This window comes from Anomalospiza imberbis, chromosome 6 (genome assembly GCF_031753505.1).
Source record: "Anomalospiza imberbis isolate Cuckoo-Finch-1a 21T00152 chromosome 6, ASM3175350v1, whole genome shotgun sequence".
Taxonomy (NCBI): domain Eukaryota; kingdom Metazoa; phylum Chordata; class Aves; order Passeriformes; family Viduidae; genus Anomalospiza; species Anomalospiza imberbis.
In genome coordinates, this window is record NC_089686.1 from 43,427,162 (window position 1) to 43,446,807 (window position 19,646).

At 43.1% G+C, this 19,646-nt stretch overlaps 1 protein-coding gene and 1 long non-coding RNA gene across 4 annotated transcripts in view; both read right to left on the reverse strand.

Annotated features, from left to right (window-relative positions):
• Positions 1 to 17,642, reverse strand: part of PRR5L (proline rich 5 like) — a 41,627-nt gene extending 23,985 nt beyond the window's left edge. Inside the window, exons 1-3 of one of the 3 annotated variants that reach the window (XM_068193750.1) lie at positions 16,964 to 17,642; positions 3,567 to 3,927; positions 2,128 to 2,208 (exon numbers count right to left, since the gene is read on the reverse strand). In XM_068193750.1, the coding sequence (XP_068049851.1) occupies positions 2,128 to 2,208; positions 3,567 to 3,736 (251 nt within the window). In that variant the 5' untranslated portion in view covers positions 3,737 to 3,927; positions 16,964 to 17,642. Of the gene's footprint in view, positions 1 to 2,127; positions 2,209 to 3,566; positions 3,928 to 10,516; positions 10,885 to 16,431; positions 16,563 to 16,963 lie in introns of those variants that run through there. The other 2 variants (XM_068193751.1, XM_068193749.1) reach the window with 2 other exon arrangements.
• A 373-nt stretch (positions 17,643 to 18,015) lies between these two features.
• Positions 18,016 to 19,209, reverse strand: LOC137476664 (uncharacterized). The gene is made up of 2 exons (XR_011000510.1): positions 18,983 to 19,209; positions 18,016 to 18,171 (listed from the first exon to the last, which is right to left on the reverse strand). It is a non-coding gene; the product is annotated as an uncharacterized lncRNA (long non-coding RNA).
• Positions 19,210 to 19,646: the final 437 nt, after the last annotated feature.

A 19,646-nucleotide genomic window follows, 5' to 3' on the forward strand; every position in this document is an offset into this window, starting at 1 on the left:
AGAACAAAACTAGGGGAGGGGTCTCTTCCTAAGGATGGCCAGGTCACCTCCCACTTACAGAAATTCCATTTACCAAAGGCATTTTTTACATTTCCTCTTACCGTGACAACTGACTTTCAGAGTAGTAAAAAAAAAAAAAAAACAAAACACCTAGGTGGCAGCAACCCAGAACAAAATGTTACCACCTGCTCATCTCCTGGTTCTGTCATCACCAATTACCATCCTCCTTTAAAACTGTCGCATGTTTTCCTCTGCCAAATGATGAAGCATTGTGCAGAACCTGAGAGCCTCTTACTGCATTTGCAAACTACAACCCAGGAGCTGAGTGGACAACTACAAGCAAGGGCAAGGAAAATGCACCAGCTCAACTTCATGGCACACAAGAGTTGTCTGTCTCAGAGGTTTGGCTTTTCTCCAGTGTCAAGCTAGAGATTGCCCTTGTGCACAGAGCTCACCCCGTGCTGGGAGCTCCATCAAGAACCACAGGTGTGAGGCTGCAGGTGTTCATACAGACACACATGCAGAGGCCTGTCCTTTGCTCCTTAGATGGGCATTAATGAGCTACTTGGATGTGAAATGGTCTATTTAAAGAGTGACATTTGGAGATGTAACCAATGCTCAAGGCACCTGCAGGAACATTAATCATGTAATTCAAGGTGAGTGCTTCCAAGTACAGCCTGGCAGTGCATGTCTGTGGAAAAGGGCATTTCCCCTCCCACCATCACCACTGCTCTCAAAGCATACACAGTTCATAAAGAAATTCCTGTTCTTTGCCTGGTTTTCACCAGACTGCCTTCACTTCAGCAACCAGCATGAAGAGAGCATGGTCCAGCCTCTGGGGCCAAGCCCAGGCCCCACAGCAGTTCTGCCTCCCTGGAAGGGTGGGAAGGAGCACCTGCTCACACTTCAGGGAAAAAGCAGGATGCAGCCACTGCCACGGGCAACAGGCGAGTCACAAAGCCCAAAGCCACTCCCCAAGTCTGCTAATGAGCTGGGCCTTTAGGTATTTCCCAAGCCTTATGACATCTGTTTTTATTTTCATGTCCACAAATACTCATCCCATGGAGAATTAAGATTGCTCCAAGTACTTAAACCTAACTTGAAGACTTCTGACCTGAACACACTAAAATATCATTAAAGTGCAAGATCCTGCCCTTGCTCAACTCTCAAAAGGAATTATATTAAACTTTTCGGGTTTGGGACTAGACCAATTTGGACAGAGTCTCCTGACCTGATAGCTGCATTTATTTTGAAAGTGGGGAAAGGGGTAGTTTAGATTGCTGTTTAGTACATACTTAGCTCAAATTGCCATTTGAATCTTTTGGAGCTCAAAAAAATGCAATAGGAATGAGGGGAGGGCATATAAAAGAAGAAGAAGAGACATGTGTGACAGCACTCTTGATGAATTAATATGGATGCAGTGGTAAAAAGAGAAGGAGGTACCTACATCCATTAGCCCTGACAACAGTCCTCTCAGCAGCACTTGGAACCAAGGCAAGAATAAATAGTTCTTTATCTACTCCACAGTCCCATCTATTGCTAATCAAACTTTCCAACTAATCAGAATGAAACTACAAATAATCATGAAACCTGCTTTTAAAAGCAAACGATACTTCTAACCATCACTAGCATCAGTGACAAAAATGTTAGCTAGGTTTTTAGGCTTTTTTTATCTTTACTGTTCATATTTTCAGGTTTTGCTCTGCAATTATCATGTGAAGATTAAGCTTTTAAATGAAATGCTGTGGTTTACTTTAAACAGTCCACGGTTCTGAGAAGTTTGGTTTCAGAAAAGAGATGCCAGTATTATTATGTATAAAACATATCCAAAAGAGACATAGCTCCTAGAAAGGAACAAAAGCCTTACAAGATTAGCCAATACACAACCTGTCCTTATCAAAGCTACACAAGTTGGAGAAAAATTATCCAAATACCCCATGCCATTCATGTCACTCGATAGCAAGAAAGAAGTAATTTAGCCAAAAACCCCAAAGTTGTGCATAAATTTGCTTTCATCCCTTCTCCTCCCACCAATATCTTTGAACTGTGGTTCTGAAGGTAACAGATCCCAGCAAACACCAAACATGCAACAACAAAAGTCCGTATTTGTGCATTTCAACAACCTACCTGATATTTTCATTGAGGGTGTAAAGTTCATTGTTCTGCAAGCCTCCCCCCTTGAACACATTTATCACTGCTGTTTGTACACTGCCAAGAAAAGAAATAAGACAGGACAACATCCATGAATAAGTGTGATTTACCACAGAGCAGAACATGAGCAAGGCACCAAAAGCAGAGAGATTACAACCAGGTGAAGTTAACTGCCCTTAAACAGTTCCACTCCTTCTCACCTTGAAATTGTTACTCTTAATTACCTACATCTCCCCTGGGAGACAGAGCAGAACCAACCTCAAGCTCTGCCTGGGGTAAGCAAGGGAAAGTTGTCACAGGGATACTCCTGGTGCCAGATGTCTCTTGAACACAACTGTTTGGGGGTTCTTTGCTGCATGCTGCAGGGTAGTTGCTATGAGGAGACATAGATTTTTTGGTAATATCTGCCAAACACATCACGCTGCATTATCCAGTGATCCTACCATGAACCATCTACTCTGCAGCATCTGGCAAGACCCTGGCCATGCTGGAAGATGTTCTGCAGCCAGCATCACCTCAGATCCAAGTTTAAGCCCTGTTAATTCTTGTAAGATGCTGTTGGAGTATCTTCTAATTCTCTCACCAGCACAGAGGAAGTCATAAAGTGACAACAGACAAGAAGGTTTAGCAGGTCTAAAGCTTGACATGGCTAACAAGGACATGTCATTCCCTAAACAGACATTCCCTTCTGTGGGCCAGTTATGGCATCTGCATGCTTCACAGACCTCAGCTCACTATCATGGCACAAAACTGCAATGTTTTTGCCAGGCTACTTTTGTGTGACATTGGTAAACTGAGCTAGGTCAGCAAGCAAGAACAGTCTGCAGAGCGCAGAGCTGGAGCCATGTGGCAGAAGGAAAGGTGGGAACACCCACTTTGGTAGCAGCGGACCATTACATCACATCAAGACATAGGACATCTCACTCTTCACCTTTCACATTGTTTTTCCAGTTGCCATTGCTGCATGACATGCACAGCAGACAGGATTTAGCTATCAATAGGAAATGCCGGTTGAAGCCACAAGCATAGTAGTTGTCAGAGGAACTTGACTGTGATCATAATATGCAAATACATGCCTTTGTGAATTAATAAACTGGCATTTATTATAGTACTAGGAATGTGTTTTCCTAAATGGTACTTAAAAGATGCAACTGTTAACAAAAAGCAATTCTGCTTTTCTAGATAGTATGGCTGAAAAACATTGGTCAAAACCAATTGAGCACTATTAGGTCTAAATTTTTCAACTCCACAGATGCTTTCAATGCCTGCAAAGCCTGGACATGCCAAAAATTTGTGCATGCTTATAAACAGATGAGCTTAGTCTTAAATGGTGTGAAACACAAGCATAAGATACACATAGCCCTCATTGAGGAGCTGCTGCAGGGCAGGAGCTCAGCCAGGTGGGTCCTGCTCACCTGTTCCAGGCAGAGTTAGAGCTGAGCTGCATGGCCTGCCGGGCTGCCTGGAACCGAGGCAGATCACTGAGGACAGGGGAGCTCATGAAGCGAGGTCGAGGCCTTCTGAACGAGCCCATCTTGTGGAACTGGAGCACAAAGGACACAGCTATGGTGAACCCTCCTTTCATAGGGTCAGGTGGAGTGGAGCAGGACCATCAGAAAGGCTCTCCTCTCAAAGGTTCAAGCATCAGTCTCAGCAATGTCCATGAGTCTTCAAGCCCAAGGACTCAGCCAAAACCAAAGAGTCAGCCCTGGACTAGCGATTCCCCGCCGTGTTGGGTTGTGACATGTGCTGCATGATGAAGGAACTGAAGCAGTCCTGCAATGCAAAGAGAAAAGAAAAGAGTAAGGAGGAGAAGGGAGGGATGAAAATATCCTGTGCCATTAAGAGCCACTTTGGGAAGACTCTGGAATTCCAGAGTTCTTCAAGAGCCCCATTTCCCATCTTGCCCCTTAAACAATGACCCAACAGAGCCAGTCAGAAATGCAAGCATGGTCTCTCTTTTGACTTCAATTAGCAGAGATGCAAGAACAGAGATGTCTCAACTCTTCTGCCAGAGGCACTCACAAATACCTTTAAATACAGTTAGCCACTCAGCTTGTATAAAAAACAGTAGTAACTGGAGAAAGAGAAAACTATTCCACTAGAGAGGTACAAAAGATGAATAATGGAAAAAAAGATGAATAGATTAACACAGTGCTTTTTTTTTGAGAAGTGTTGTGCAAGGGAATAAACCCACTTGCTATCAGTTCACTACAAAAAGGATATAATAAGGAGCTTCTTCAAAAGAGTTCGAACATCCAACTATTTTGAGCATGAGCAGGGCTTTTATGTTTCTGTTTTTTCTACAGCATGAGAAGTAATTGCTAGGCCAATTACGAAATGCCCGTATTTTCCACTCTGATCATCATCTCCATGTAGATGACTATGTAGCCCCAAGTAAACCACAGAAATAGAAGAAGCAAGCTTGAATAAAAGCCACAAAAAAACTTGGCAAAGCTTCTGTACTTTGAAATCCTCCCACTTTAGATGAATACAAGCAATAGATGTAGTTGGCAGTTTTGAGAATGAGATGTGGGACACAGGAGAGCAGAGGGGAAAAGAAACAAACAAAAAAGTTGTGTAACTGAACTGCACATGAAAGATGTAAAGCAAAATCTCTTTTCTACTACATCTCCAGCACGAGGTGAAAAGAGAGATGGTCAGACAAAAACAATGCTATGCGTCTGCACTAATTTGACTGGTGTTCAGCCCAGGGAAAATCTTTCTGCTGCCCAAATTATAATTAACTCTTACATGTAAGAAAACAGCTGTCTTCCCACCTGGCCAGCCCCATTTTATGCTGAGCTGACGTTGTTACCCCAGTTCTGCACAGCCTTGGCAGATTCTGATCAATCACCATTAAGCCTTTGCAAGGCCCTTGCTGTGCCACAGACACCACATGCCCTGCCAATGAGGAAGCTAATGGAGAAAACATTCCACTTTTTAGGCACAGAAACACACAGTACTATCATTCTTGGTGCTATTCAATGAAAAAATACAGTTTTTATACCCTCACAAGCTAAATACAGTTTGCAGAGATCTCTGTGGAACTGGAATACGGCTACGAGTGCAACTTTTTCTTGCCTCTAGGCAACTCCTGACTGTCTTCAGAGATGACAAAGCCCAGACAGTTTTTTGTGACATAAGCTTAACCTTAACTGTTGTTGTTTGAAAGGGCAGCAGTCTGTTGATTTTTTGGCTGCTCTGTTACAATTAAAATAAAAACAAGGCCATAACTTTTAGACATTTAGATTAAATGTAAACTAGTACAAACACATCAGCAGGATCTTTTGTGGGCATTTTGCAGCACCAGTTCATTTGACATTGCCCAAACATTTTCAATCTGCCAGCAATTTCTCCATTGACAACTGTAACCACATCAGAAATCACCAGAGGAAAAAGCTGCAGCACCTTGGAGAGCCGAGGCAGGTTCTTTTCATAGCAGACCAAAGAGTGGCCACAAGGCAAAGCCCAAGGATAGAGGCTGCGTCTGTTGCAAAACAAGAGCTCGTTCCAATGTTTGTCTGCAAGTTCCAAAGCTGACAGCATGAGGAGCTGAATGACAGCTCACTTCTCCCAGCAGCACTGTAAAACATCTCACTTAACAATCTTTACACATAGAAACACAAAATTATTTGGGTTTGAAGAGACCTTAGAGACCATCTGGTTCCAGCCCCCCTGCCACAGGCAGAGACACCTTTCACTTTCAGAGGTATAAAATGCAATATAAGCATTATTTCCAGCAGGCACTTAGCAGGGCTAGAAAGCAGTGGTTAAGATGTGCTAACCCACAAGCCTCCTCTTACCACTACTCCAGGTGGCACAAAGGCATGCAAGCTACCTTTCTCCCCAACAATGAAATCATTTTACAGGATGCACTCATATTCATTTGAATTATATTAAGTTGCAAGGGGAAAACTTAAATTCAGAAATGTAAAACAATATAACAACCTCTGTACCTTAACATATATAAATTTAAGTATGGGTAGGAAAGTCTTTGGCCTGTTCTGTGCAAACAGTAAAACACCACAATCAGGAAGGTCTCTTCTGAGCTTGGGCTATGGATTTACAAGACTCATTCCACACAGCAAAACCATGGCGTTACAGTGGGCTCCACGATGAATTTCCTGAGTACCTCTTACCTAGGGAATGTGCTTAAGCTCATTGAAACATACATGCTGTTTTCCTTAATCTCTGTTAAAAGTCACCAGGAGATAAAAACAAGCTCTTGCCTGGGAAGAGCAGATAAGACACCCCTCTTCCTTTCCCAGCCCACCCTGCAATGTATGTTACTGTCAAGTCAACCTTACTTTAGGATCTCATTAGGAATTTAAAGCAAGATCTTCAGCTTTAGGACCTGATTCATAGTCTTATTTCTTCAGGACTCAAAGACACAAATCTCTCTTATCTAAACCCAGTAACTATTAAATGGCAGGCACATCAAACTCTTACTCTGACGGCGGACTAACCCTAAATGGTATCCAAGCATAAGTGACCCTCATGTTACCAGAACTGGAAATGCCAGCCTGTGAGAAAGACCATTCTCTCTCCATGCCCACAGCCCATTTAAACTGTTTTCAGAGTTCCATAAAGCTCAAAGTAATAGAGAGTTTACTAAAAAACTGACTTCTGTAACATGTACTCTGCAGATCCTGTGCACCTACCTGAAGGTACAACAAAGCACCTGAATCCAATCAAACACTTCCATCACACCAGATTTTCCTTTCACAGCAACTAGCTTCCACTGAAAGTTTTCCCCAAAGCAAGGAAGCCTTGTAAATAACGCTTCATTTTCACAGGGAGGCTGCAGCAGCAGTTTCTTGGCAATATCTGTGGTGTGCATTCTGCAGTGTGCAATTTTTTGGCTTTTTACTGGGAGAAACTACCCCTGTGGCAAGAAAGGCATTAACATAGTTATAGGTTAGTAAGAAGCCCTCATGGTATTCAGGCTATTTGAGCTATTGGGAACATACAGCATTTAGCAAAATGCTGAGCAAGGAACAATTTTCATCTTGCTGTGAAAACTCTCACAGAATTATGCAGAAGTGTTCACAAACAGACACTGCTCTCCTAGAGGCTTTCAGTATAAGCTCCTTCACATCTGCAGTTTCTTCTTGCCAGGATTAAAGTGGTTCAGAAGGCTACAAAATAAAACTTAACTTCTAATAATCACAATCCTATTAGCAATCACAGAACTTGAAAAAGCTTTTACAGAGAAGTAGTTACTTTTTCCCGTTTTACACAGAATGATGGGAGACACCAGGATGCAGCATGCTCCAGGCACCAAGCAACATTCTCTCCATCAATTATAAAAGAAATTAAGAGTCAGAGACTGAAGTGCAGTGACTGCATAAGACATACAGCCACACCAGAATTTTTCACTGCCACGTGGTTCAGCTGCTGGGATAACGCTTTACGTGGCATCAGGGGATTTCAAACTGTTTGCCAGCTGATATATCCTAAAACATTCCCCACTCTCCTCATCTTGCTTAGTGACCCTGCACACCTCTTTTGGCAAGACACTTGTCATGACTAAGTCAGAGAGATAGGTATTGCTCTTCCTTCCCTTCCAGATGTCCTACCCGCCAGTCTTTTTGTTTTCCTTATCCCTGATTATCATCTCAAAGTCCAGTTACCAAAACCCTCTAGACCTCTAACAAGGCAGATATGTCATCTGTGTAAAACTCAGGTCTTCAGGGGAGCTAACTCTGCAAAGATGAAAGTCAATGTCCCCAACTGAGGCAGCACAGCAGGACCATGAGTCAATCTGACAACAATGTAATTTCATCCACTTGTAATTCATCACATCTGAGTAAACACTTTTAGAATTAATATGAATCTTCAAAGAAAATAATTGAGCATCGAGACAAATCCTTTTCCAACACACATAGATACGGACATTTATAAAAACATTACAGTCATGAAGCTAGGAAACTTTTATTATTTGTTTTCTGTTAGCCATGAAAAACAACAGAGAAATCATTATAAAATGATTTCATGAATCGACCTTTCCCTCCCAACAGACCATAATACATCTGACTGTCTGGAGGAAAAGCATGATCAGGAGCCACCCCTACTTCAACATCCCTCTCTACTAAAGAAAGAATAACCTAAATTAAAAATTGGCAGCAAGGTCTCCAAATTATGAATCTTCATGATAATCTAGGGCCAAACAAACAAAAGGCCCATGGTAACTGAGAATTTAACAGAAAAGACCTTTTAAAATTCCTCTGATGTCTTCTCTGCAAAACTCAGAGCAACAGCTGCTAACGGAAGTGACATGGCAGAAAAATCTACAACTGTTTTTGCTTCTTAGAAGAAATCTTTTACCAACATTACTTCACAACAAATTCACTCCAAAAAGCCACAAGTCCAAAAGTAACTTTAAAACAGGAGGGAAAGAAATAGTGGAGAATGAAACAGAGCAATAGAGAATAATGGGTTATCCTAACATAACTGATGTTTTGCCATTTAATTATTTTTCGTGTTAAAAATAGCTCCTTCATGAAGAAAAACATACACTTGTTTATATTTGTCTTTTATATGCTTCATGCAATTGTGGCATTGATGACCTATGATCATAAAATACACAAATTGGACACTGCAACATGTGCCTGAGTATTTTGTAATCATTTTGAGTGTAGAAGAAGTGTAATCTTTAGAAAAATGCCCCACTGTACTAAGCCTACAATGCTTAATGAGCAGTCCCATCCTGCCTCAGACACAAAAAGTATGCAGAGAGCTAACCAGATTCCTGTTAGGTGATTCTTCTTCCAGCCCAATAAATCTTTAACGAAGTATGTGATTGGCAAAACCCTTGATGAGAGCTCAACTGACAAGATGTGAAGATACTACTTCTGACAAAAGTCCCTCATTTACCTGCTATGGAGCCACACTGAGAAGTGGAAAAGTAGCTCACAGCCTGTAACTTGGAGTCTTCTAGGTCATCATAATTACACAAGGCACATCATGAACTTCATTTATATTCTTACATGGGCAGTATTTGCCAATGCTAAATTAACAGCACATTCAGTTCCTCTTATAGCTCCCAATTGCTCAGTTTCTTAAAATTAAACAATGTTTGATCATCATCTCTCCTACTTTTCAGGAGAGAAGATGATAAAATTGCAATTCACTCAATAACCAACAGAGGTTATTTCTGGTCAACAATGATCAGAAGCTGTGTCTTAGATACACCTCAGAAGCTATTGAAAGCAAGAGCTTCAAAAATGGTCAAGCAGTCTAGGGTCCAATTTCAAGGCATACTCCTTCCTACACTCTCATCCTTTCATGCCTTACCCCTTTGGCTATCTGACCCATGAAAAGTTTAGTGCTTCATCTACAGCCCATAAAAACAACAGGAATCAAACTAAATATTGATCTTAATATGGTTTAAATCAAGTCCTGAAGCAGCATGGAAAAGTGGTGACACTTTGTCTTGTGAGCAGCTCCTCACATAAGGAAAAGTTTATCTCCAGGTGTGCTCGTGCCAGCACCAAGAGCACAGCCCATGCCATGAGACACTCCCAGTTCAGGAAGGTAAGTGGAAGAGTGCAAGACCAGCCTTCAGGTCTTTCAGTCTTATCAATAGGATTGATTCAAGTCACAAACTTTAAAAGACAGCTTCTTCCACCCATAAATTAATGGCATTCATTTCTGAATCCCAAAAATAATCTCAGAAATTTTGCAAGGGGAAACTGTAGTGAGGTTATGATGAGGGATCACAAACCATAGGCAGGCTTAGGGACCATGCCCCAAGGGCAGGATCCACGTGGAAGCAGGACAATGCTCCATTTCCAGTGGGCACAGCCAAATGAAGTGCTGTGCCCTAGGTGCTGTTCCATGGGGGAACACGAGGCGATTCCTCAATCTCTTTGTGCAGGTTCATGCCAGCTGGGAAATGCAGGATTTCAGCCAGCCAAAGCACATTACCTGCAACCCCATCACACACCTGCTGCCAGCCCCTGGCTGCCCCCAGCCTGTGCACTGCCAGCTGCTGCCAGGGTTGCCTGTCTGCCTGCCCCAGGTCTGCAGCCTGCCCACCCCTCCCTGCACCATGGGAAAGCCCTGAGGGATCCCAGGGAGGCTCAGCCCCAGGCAGATGGGCCACTCAGTCCTGCAAATCACTCCTTTCATCAAGAGCTCTTGGAGGCATACTAATAAGAGTAAAAATAATTAGCTCAATTTTCTGGCTGAGGAAATAAAAGTTGCTAAGCCAGTGAAGTGACTTAGCCTGGTCTTCAACCTTGCAAGCCAGGATCCTATTCATCAAACAAAAATATCCCTCTAAGCTGTTTTAATGAACCTTTCAAATTATTCAACAGTGTTAGAGAGAAACGGATCAATCTGATCTATCTCTCCTTACCTCTCCCTTCCTAAGCTGATTGAATGCCAAAAGGTGACTTTTTTTCCTGGCTTCAACACCACAAAGGCAGCAACTTGATGTCCCATAAATAGTGGTGTTCTACTGGTCTCACATATCTGTAATTAAAATGGATAGATTTTAACTATTGAGCTTAAATATGCTATCAAAGTGACATCAACAGAAGAGGGAAAAACAGCCCTCTTGATACAAAGTTCACACTCTGGTATGCAATCATACAATCAACAATTTTAGTGCCACAAAACACTGGCTACTCAAAACAAGATCTCACCTTCCTTATCTTCCTAGTACACACCCATCTCCACAATAACGACAACAGCATCCCTGTTTTCCATCCCCATCTTTTGCATATTCCCTCTTCCAATTTGACCCACATCATTCACCATATGTCTCAAACAACTTCACAAACAGATCTAACTCAGCTTTGATAACAGAACCATTTATAAAGAAATTCAGTGGTATCCACTCAGTTGTGCTCTGAGTTTCTGAGGTTAAATCAAACCTGAAACTCGAAGTGAAACTCTGCTTAAGAGTGAGACTAAATATGCGAAGAGGGGAAAAACCTTTGTGTATATCCCACCATGGTCTGAGAACCTTCTCTGTAGCTGAGAGACCCCTGCAGTCCCCATGGAGTTTACAGCCAGTTCAAAGTAAGACTGCTACTTCACATCTATATACATGTTAGTACAACTACTTATTTAAAAATGTAAGAAATCAATAATAACACAGAGCAAGCCAGTTCAATGTGAACTAAAGAGATCTGCTCATAGTAAAGAACACATAGAAAAATAAATATCTTCTTATATAGGAGTAACATCTAAGACAACAAAGGTATTTTGTTTTCTACCACAGATGTTCTGTGTTATTTCAAACAAATTTTTTAATTCCTAGGACTCACATCATTCAAAAAATTGAGAAAATTTTTATGGCTATTAAAAGGCATGATATCGTTGCAAAACACTTTGACATGCCTGGATGAGAATAAGAGAAGAGCTCATTAGAATTCCTTTGCTGACCAGAATGAAGGTAGAAACAAATTTGAATTAGATGCACTAGCAGATGATTTAATCTTGTTGAAATAAATCGTATCCCCCAATAAGCAATTACCACACCAAAACCTAGCTATAAAAGGCAAGAAGCAAAAATGTCACATAGGCTCAGAAAAATAAAACTGATGGAGTGGTTTGAGAATGAAAAAACACACTCACCTCTTTGGTAAAATAAAAAACCAATCCAATAGAGAGGAGGAATGGATAGGAAGGGGCAAAGATAGGATCTATCACCATTTTCTGATCAACTGAAAGCTTTAGGGTATTTTAGGCATTCCATATAGTTGCATCCATAACAGCTGGAGCAACCATCCTTTCAAAATGGATCACTGCGGTGCTATCATAATCCACAGCGCCAAACTTACCTGCATCTGTCTTTTGAGTTTCACGCACCAACACATGGCAGATGTAAAATCACCACTGCTTTGCCTCTAATTTTATAGCAAGGCTTTACTCAAGTGGTTAACACTCCAAAAACCACAGCTGATTTAATAGCAAAGCAGTACTCCAAGGATCTCAGGCCCCCAGTTCAGTAGCTCATGTTGTTACCAGACCATCAGTCTTAAACTCACTTCATTAGCAGGTGATTTTCAAGAAATACAGCTAAATGGAAACACACATTAAAACAAGGAAGATTAAATACACACAGTTATTTTTTTCCACTGGCAGTATTCCTACATTCAACAGATGCCCTAATAAATGTACCCCTACTGGAGAAAAACAGCCCAAGAATTTATCACTTGAATGACACGAGTAAGCCATCAAACTCTTTCTGTAGAAAAGGCCTTTGGACTGAATTGACAAATATGTTTTCTAACCCAGAAACTAACTTAGCACTGCTTTCCCTTCTGAATTTCACCCATGTGAGAAGTGTTAATACCCACAAAGAGCCATTCCTTCAGCATGGGCTCTAAAAATATTTTCACAAATCTCAGAGAAACTTTGACCATTTAGACCACTTGACCTTTTAGACCATTCCTTCCTTAGTCAAATGTGGTGAAATTCACAAATTCCTAAGGGAATTCACAAGAGAGAAACAGACAAGCCACAGTATGCTTTCTTAAAGGTGGTCACACTCAAGGAGTTGCAGTGAATGGCTCCTTATCCAAGTGGAGAGCAGTGGTTAGTTCTGCAATAGGCACCGTTTAACACCTTTGTCAGTGACAAGGACAGTGGCACTGAGCACATCCTCAGCAAGTTCACTGATGACACCAAGCTGTGTGGTGCAATTGACACACTGGAGGGAAGGGATGCCACCCAGTGGGACCCAGACAGGTTTGAGGGCCTGAACATGAAGGTAACAAGGCAGAGTTCTGCACCTGGGTCAAAGCAATCCCAGGTACAAATACAGGCTGGGCCAAGAATGGATTGAGAGCAGCCCTGAGGAGAAGGACTTGGGAGTGCTGGTGAACAAGAAGCGTGACATGACCCAGCAATGTGCACTTGCAGTCCAGAAAGACAATCATATCGTGGGCTGCACCAAAAGCAGCGTGGCCAGCAGGTTAAAGGGGGTGATTCTCCCCCTCCACTCTGTTCTCCCAAGACCCCACCTGGAGTGCTGCATCCAGCTCTGGAGCCCCCAACACAATAAGGATGTGGACCTGTTGGAAGGAGTCCAGAGGAGGGCCATGAAGATGATCAGAGGAGTGGAGTACCAGGGTGGAAGAGCTGGGGGTGTTCAGCCTGGGGAAGAGACGGCTCCAGGGAGACATAGAACACCTTCCAGAACTTAAAGGGGGCCTTACAAGAAAGCTGGAGAGGACCTGTGTTCAAGGGCATGCAGTGATAGGTGAAGAGGGAATGGCTTTAAAGAAAATAGGTTTAGATTAGACATTAGGAAGAAACTTTGTACTGTGAGGGTGATGAAACACTGAACAGGTTGCCTAGAGAAGCTGGAATTGTTCAAGGCCAGGTTGCACAGGGCTCTGAGCAACCTGGTCTACTGGAAAGTGTCCTTGCCCATGCCTGGGGATTGGAACTAGATGATCTTTAAGGTCCTTTCTAATCCAAAACATTCTATGATTGAATGCCAGGCAAAAGCATGGAGTGAGAGAAAAATGTCATTTCAGAAGCAAAAAAGTCATTATCAGTCTAAATGTAATGACATGTTTAATTTTCCAGGAATGTTAATCAGACAGCATGCAAAATATACTTTATCAAAATCAAACATTAAGTCAGCAATAGAAATTATTTAAGAACTATCTCTACTGCAACTAGAATGGTAATCTATTACTTTTGGGCTTTCTTGCACTTCATTCTTATTCCTTTTTGTTTGATTTTTGTTTTCGCATTCCTATTGCTGTTATTAAAAACCTAAATATGCCCCACATTTTTAACCCTGGGGCTACAAAACCTGGCAGTTTAGTAGCTGCTTATACATCACAGCCCATCCTCAGCCAGCTGTAGTGTAACTGGGGTTTTGCTAAATTCCTCAGTCCATCTTCTGATCTGCACTTAAACTCATCTTGTGCAGTAAAAACAGGTTGTTATGCCCTACTGAATAGGCCCTGGAACCCAGCACATATTTAGTCAGTGTATATTTATGCTTGAACTCACATCAGCAGAAGCAATGATTACAAAAGGCCATACATTATGGGCCAAAAAATCCACAAATGCTACAGGCACCTAAAAAAGTCACATGAAAACTGAACTCACTGAATATGAGTTAAAAAAAAAGGATAAAATTCTAGTACTGTGTGCTACTTTTAAATCCTTGCTGATACATGCAAGTCTCATTCCTCCATTCTTTCTGTAAGAATGAAAGCTACATCAAAGAAAAGGTTAAATATCTCACCTATTCTCTCTTTGGTTGCTGGAAATTTAAGGAATTTAAATTCTTCCAGAAGGGAGTAAGGACTCAGTAAACACTGCCTGTGTTCCAGCTGAACTTTGAAAGAGAACGTTGAAAGTCTTATCAGAGTTTCAGGTGATATCAGACAACCCATAAACACACTGCATGAAATTATTACAAAGAGTTTTATCTTGAAGGCGGAAGACAAATGCGAAACTGTCACCTTAACTGTGCTGTAAAACTGCCAAAAGGAGATATTACTATTAAGCTGACATATCAAAAAAGACTCCCAATAAGGGGTTGAGTGCACTTGTACTTCCCTGCCCACCCTTGTCACTGCCAGCTTGCCAGTGCCATCCATGCAGAACCCAGTGCAACATACCATATCTGACATGACAGCTACTTCAGCCAGAGATTTAGGATGTCCCCTTCATAGACAACCAAGAATAAACCACCTCTGGAAAAGTTTCTTCCTAGCTTTATCAAAATGCACAAGTTTTTTGACCCAAGCCCAAGAACTTTGCTCCCTCAGATGTTGTATCTTAGCAAGAATGCCAGTCTGAATGCTAATGAATTGTGCACCAAGACCATACCTCATCCTAGATTACTGTGAAATTTGCATTTACTTGGGATTTGAACTCTACTTTTTCTTGTGTTTTGGAGCACAAGAGAATAAGCTTTTCATTTTTTAAGTTCAGTACTCTGGTAGCACCCCTAAGTTCATTAATTTCTTCTATGTTACAGCTAAAAGAAAAGTTGCATGCCTTCTGCAGGAATTTCTTAGCAGTCTTTACCCTATGTGACAGATCAATCAATCACAATGGTCTCTCTTGGCTGTAAAAAGTACACATAGCTCTAACAGGAGAAGTTTAATCTAAGCAGCAAAAAAATAGGATGCCAGTGCTTTTACAACACAATTCGCCACTTACCTACACAGACAGGCCATTAAGTTTTGGGTTACTACTACAGATCACGGTCTCAAATCTAACATCCTTGTCATAACAGTTGGCATAATTTACTGCACAGATTTTCAACTATAGGTCATTTTTTGTTGTCAAAATTTTTGCTAGCAAATTCTTCACAGAGGTAAGAGGATAGGATTTTACTTGCAGCTAGGGGATTTTCAGGAAAGTCAGTTCATTAGTAGACCACAGTGTCTTGTCTCCTCTGATTCAGAGCTATACTGTCAGGGGCTACTGCACAGTTGGACTGTGGCAACTGTTTAAGAAAAAGAAATACGTAAATTGCGTATCAGCTCCTGTGTTTTGTGCACGCTGCCTCACCATGAAATACGATCTATGGGTATATACATGAAATATGCACACACGGAGAGCGCTATATGTGAGATGTAAACAGGTCTTGCATGCTGATCCAGGTACCAACGAGTTCTGCATAAGCGAGGTCTTCCACACCACAAAATTGCAGCATTGCCTACAAATACACTCAGCACTTGTTTTTGACAAACGAAATATCCCTCTAGTCAAGACAGCTCACTTACATGAACAAATCATCATATGACTGGAAAAGGCGGAAAAAAATAGCTGTGCTTTGGACTACTCTTTTCAGCAGAGACAGCCAGGAGCTGCATTGACCAGGGTGACTGCTGGAATGACGTGCGCCTGTGGCTGATGTCCCATGGAGAAGACGATGGCAGTGAATGTGTTTGGCAGTGGAAGGAAGTGGAAAGTAGATTATGCCCACGAAACTGGAAAGCACTGTAAATATTCCTAGGACAGAGAGGTTCCGAGTGCACGTTGGGGAAAGATGGGTGGCGACAGCATGGGAGAGGAACAAGGGAAGAGAGAAAGGGATGGAGCTACGCTTCTTTGTTAAACAGGTGGCCAGCTACTCTTATGGCTTTTGTCTCCTCTACGTGCTAATTCAATTTATTTAGAGAGAGACGGGAGAAGAATCTCTTTCCCTCCGCCCCGGTTTCAGAATTATTGCATCTCCTGGGGGGAAGGGTTAGACTGAGGCATTTGGTTTGGAAATGACTCACTCGGCAGCGCTATGGAGCCGGAGGGTCTATTTTTAATATTTTTAAATGGAGAACTTACCCAGGTCTCACGCCTGCACTGCGCTCCAGAGGCACCGCGGAGCGCGGGGAGCCGGCCCAGCCCGCTCCCTTCCGCAGCCGCCCCCCGGTAAACATCCCCTTCGCGCCGCCAGCGGCATCGCCGCCGGCCCGCTGTCCCCGGCCAGGGCGGCCGGCCCGAGCCCCCCTGGCCGAGGGGGCCGGCGCCCGAGGTCGCGGCTCGCACTCACCCCGGGCCGGGCTGCCGGGCTGCCGCTCCCCGCGCCCGCCGCACGCACGCACGGACGGACGGACGGACGCGCTGCCTCCTCGCCGCGATCTGGCAAAATTTGCCACCCACCGGCCAGGATTTTACACTTCCTGGCGGCCGGCCAGCCCTTGCTGCTACAGCCTGCCCCGGGCTGGCTCCTCCCCGCCGAGACAAGAGCCGGCCGGGCCGGGCCGGGCCGGGCGGAGCGGGGCCAGCCGCGCCTGCCTTCCCCGGCTCCCACCCCGCTCCGCCTGGGGGTACCCCTCCCGTCCCGTCGGAGTCAGGAAGTTTAAATTCTTCTGACCTTAAGCGAAAGAAAGGGAATGGAAAGGATGGAGGAGCTCGGGAGGCCCTTGCCGGGGAAGGGCGGCCAGCCCGGGTCCCGCGGGGCGCTCCCAGCCCCGGTCTCGCCGGCTCGGCCGGGAGATGCTGGACCTCCGCCGGCTTCTCGCTGGCCCGGCTCGGGACGCACCCAGCCAAAACAACGGGTCGCGTAGCACGGGGGAAGGGATGTGCCGTTTAAAGTTAGGGTTTATTTTATTTTGATCTCATGGTTCAAGGTTCCTCTGGCAGCCGCAGCTCCGTGCAGTTTGCTCTGTTCTGCTGTCACAGCCTACAGCAGGTATCAGACAGGAAACTGCTGAAAAAAACCACTTGTAATTCGGGGTTCTTAAAGAGATTAAAAGCCGCAATTAGTTGCAATCAGGGAGCAATTGCATGGAATATGTAAGTCAAATACTTACCTTTTGGAGAGCTACTCATTAATTGAAAACACTTGAGACTTTTATGTGCTTAAAGGAGACAAACCAAATTGGTAAAATAGTGTAATTTTCTCGAACCGTCTAAGAGCCTTTTGTAAATTATGCACCATACTGGTGAAGCTTGGTAACCTGATGCACTCCTTGTTAAGAGAATTCAAATCGTAACTTTACAACTGAGTTGTATCTGGTCTCAGAATGAAAAATGCTAATGCTACTCTGAAACCAGTTAGTAAATCCATTAGCTCATGCTGGGATCTTTAACACTTTTAAGTTGTGTCGATATCCATAGTAAGCTTAGATAAGAACAGCTGCCATATGTGTTCGTGGGAAAGGTGTTCTCATGTCTTTTTTTTCTATCTCCAGATGTTTAAAACAAAGACTCACTGAGGTACTGTGAACCTCACCTGCTCTCCATTGCTTCTACCAGTTAGGGTTTACTGTTATGAACACAAAATCTTACCTAGAGATTGCAGACAAGACTTTACTGCAAGCTGTATGAACACATACAAAAACATATTTCCCGTCCCAGACTCATGTGTCACATGATGAGAGTTGATACCTACCCAGAATATAAAATCAGTTAATCTACTAATAATTAAAAGTGCATATTGTCACTCATTCTGCACCTGCTTTTCAAGCCAACAGTTACTTATTTTTCAGAGACAGCATTGCTGAAGTGGAGTTTGAGTGGTGATCCCAATCTGTGACTCAAGGCATAGTTGGGAAGTGACCATCACTGCAGGTAGATCGGCTGCAAAGCAAGGATGTGACTTACTGTACTTTGAACCGTTCTCCATGGGCCAGCAAAAATCCTAAGGAATTTTCAGGTAAGGAGTTTGGTGACCTGACATATTTGTTCAGGTGGCATGATCCATTTAAGAGAAATTCCCAGGTTTTCTAAAAAAAAACAAAACACCATTCCACAAGCTGGCGTTTTTCCCCAAATTTTAACTCACATATTTATGAATCAAAATTTGACAAGACATTTCAGGTGTGGGACAAATTCCTGCATAAGGTTTTTGAAGGAAAAGGCGGTTGTCATACCCACGTGGTTCTAGCTTCAGGACTACCAACGAGGGACATCCCTGCCACAGCACAGACTTACTGTGACCATCCTCATGTATGGCTGGACTCCCACTTGTGGGAGAAAAAGAAGGAAAGACCTGAAAAGACCCCTGCTACCACACCAGAAGAAAAGGGGAGGTCCTCTTTAATTTCCTCATTAGGAAGAAGTGAGGATTCTGTGGAAAGAAAATAGTCTTTGTCTCTGAAAGTGAGGGCCTCCAGTTATGTTATGCAGGAGCATAGGTACTGGGAAGACTTTAATATATGGCAAGGGCAGACAAGAAAGACAACTAAAAATATTAGCCCAGCAGAAAGAGATAAAAGACTTAGGTAGGATTCATTTCACCTAACTTTAGCTATCTGAGTCCATGAAAAACACATCTAGCTTTCAAAGTTAGATAAGGTATCCTGCCCTACAGCTTGCCCAAGTGGAATAAGGTAGCAGTGAAAGGGATCTGAAAAGACTTGTGTTCAGATTGACAGATGAGAAAAATTACCTTGAATTGCTTCTTTTCCCCTTTTAGCTGTGGTTAGAGCAAGAAGAGAAGAACACGGTTTTCAAAGAAAACTCTTTGCCTTACACAGACAAGTGATAATTCTCAGGTGTCTGTTCTCTGCCCCAAAAACACTGTGTGGTGCAGATGCACTGCTGTGTGCTTTCTGTGAGAGGAACGGGCTCTTCCATGGCCTTGTCCTACAGCATTGTCTCAGAGAACTGAAAAGCAGGCAACAGTGTTGCCACAGACATTTCTATATGAACAGCCATGTGAAATATAGCTACAGCCTTAATTTTGTTTTTGCCACTCCGCCTTATCACCACACATCCTCCTTGTAGCACGTTCTATAGCGAGACTAAGCACACACACGCCCTGCTCTCATACAGCCTGCTCTTCAATAAGAGCCTAACCACAAGAGCTGTGACTAACAGATGTGACCTTTTATTGGTTTGCTTATAATGCATTTGAGGATGGGATGAACCCACAGTGCATCGCCTTCGCTTTGGCTGTGGGATCCAACAGGTCTTCAGCATCATGTGCTTCCCAGAAACGAGTCCTGGGAAAAGACCCATGGTGTAGTCTATGAGGAGGGCAGTGAGAAGAGTCATCATTTCTGAAGAGCATTACTAATTCTGTCACTAATTTCAAATAGCTGAGGGTTGCA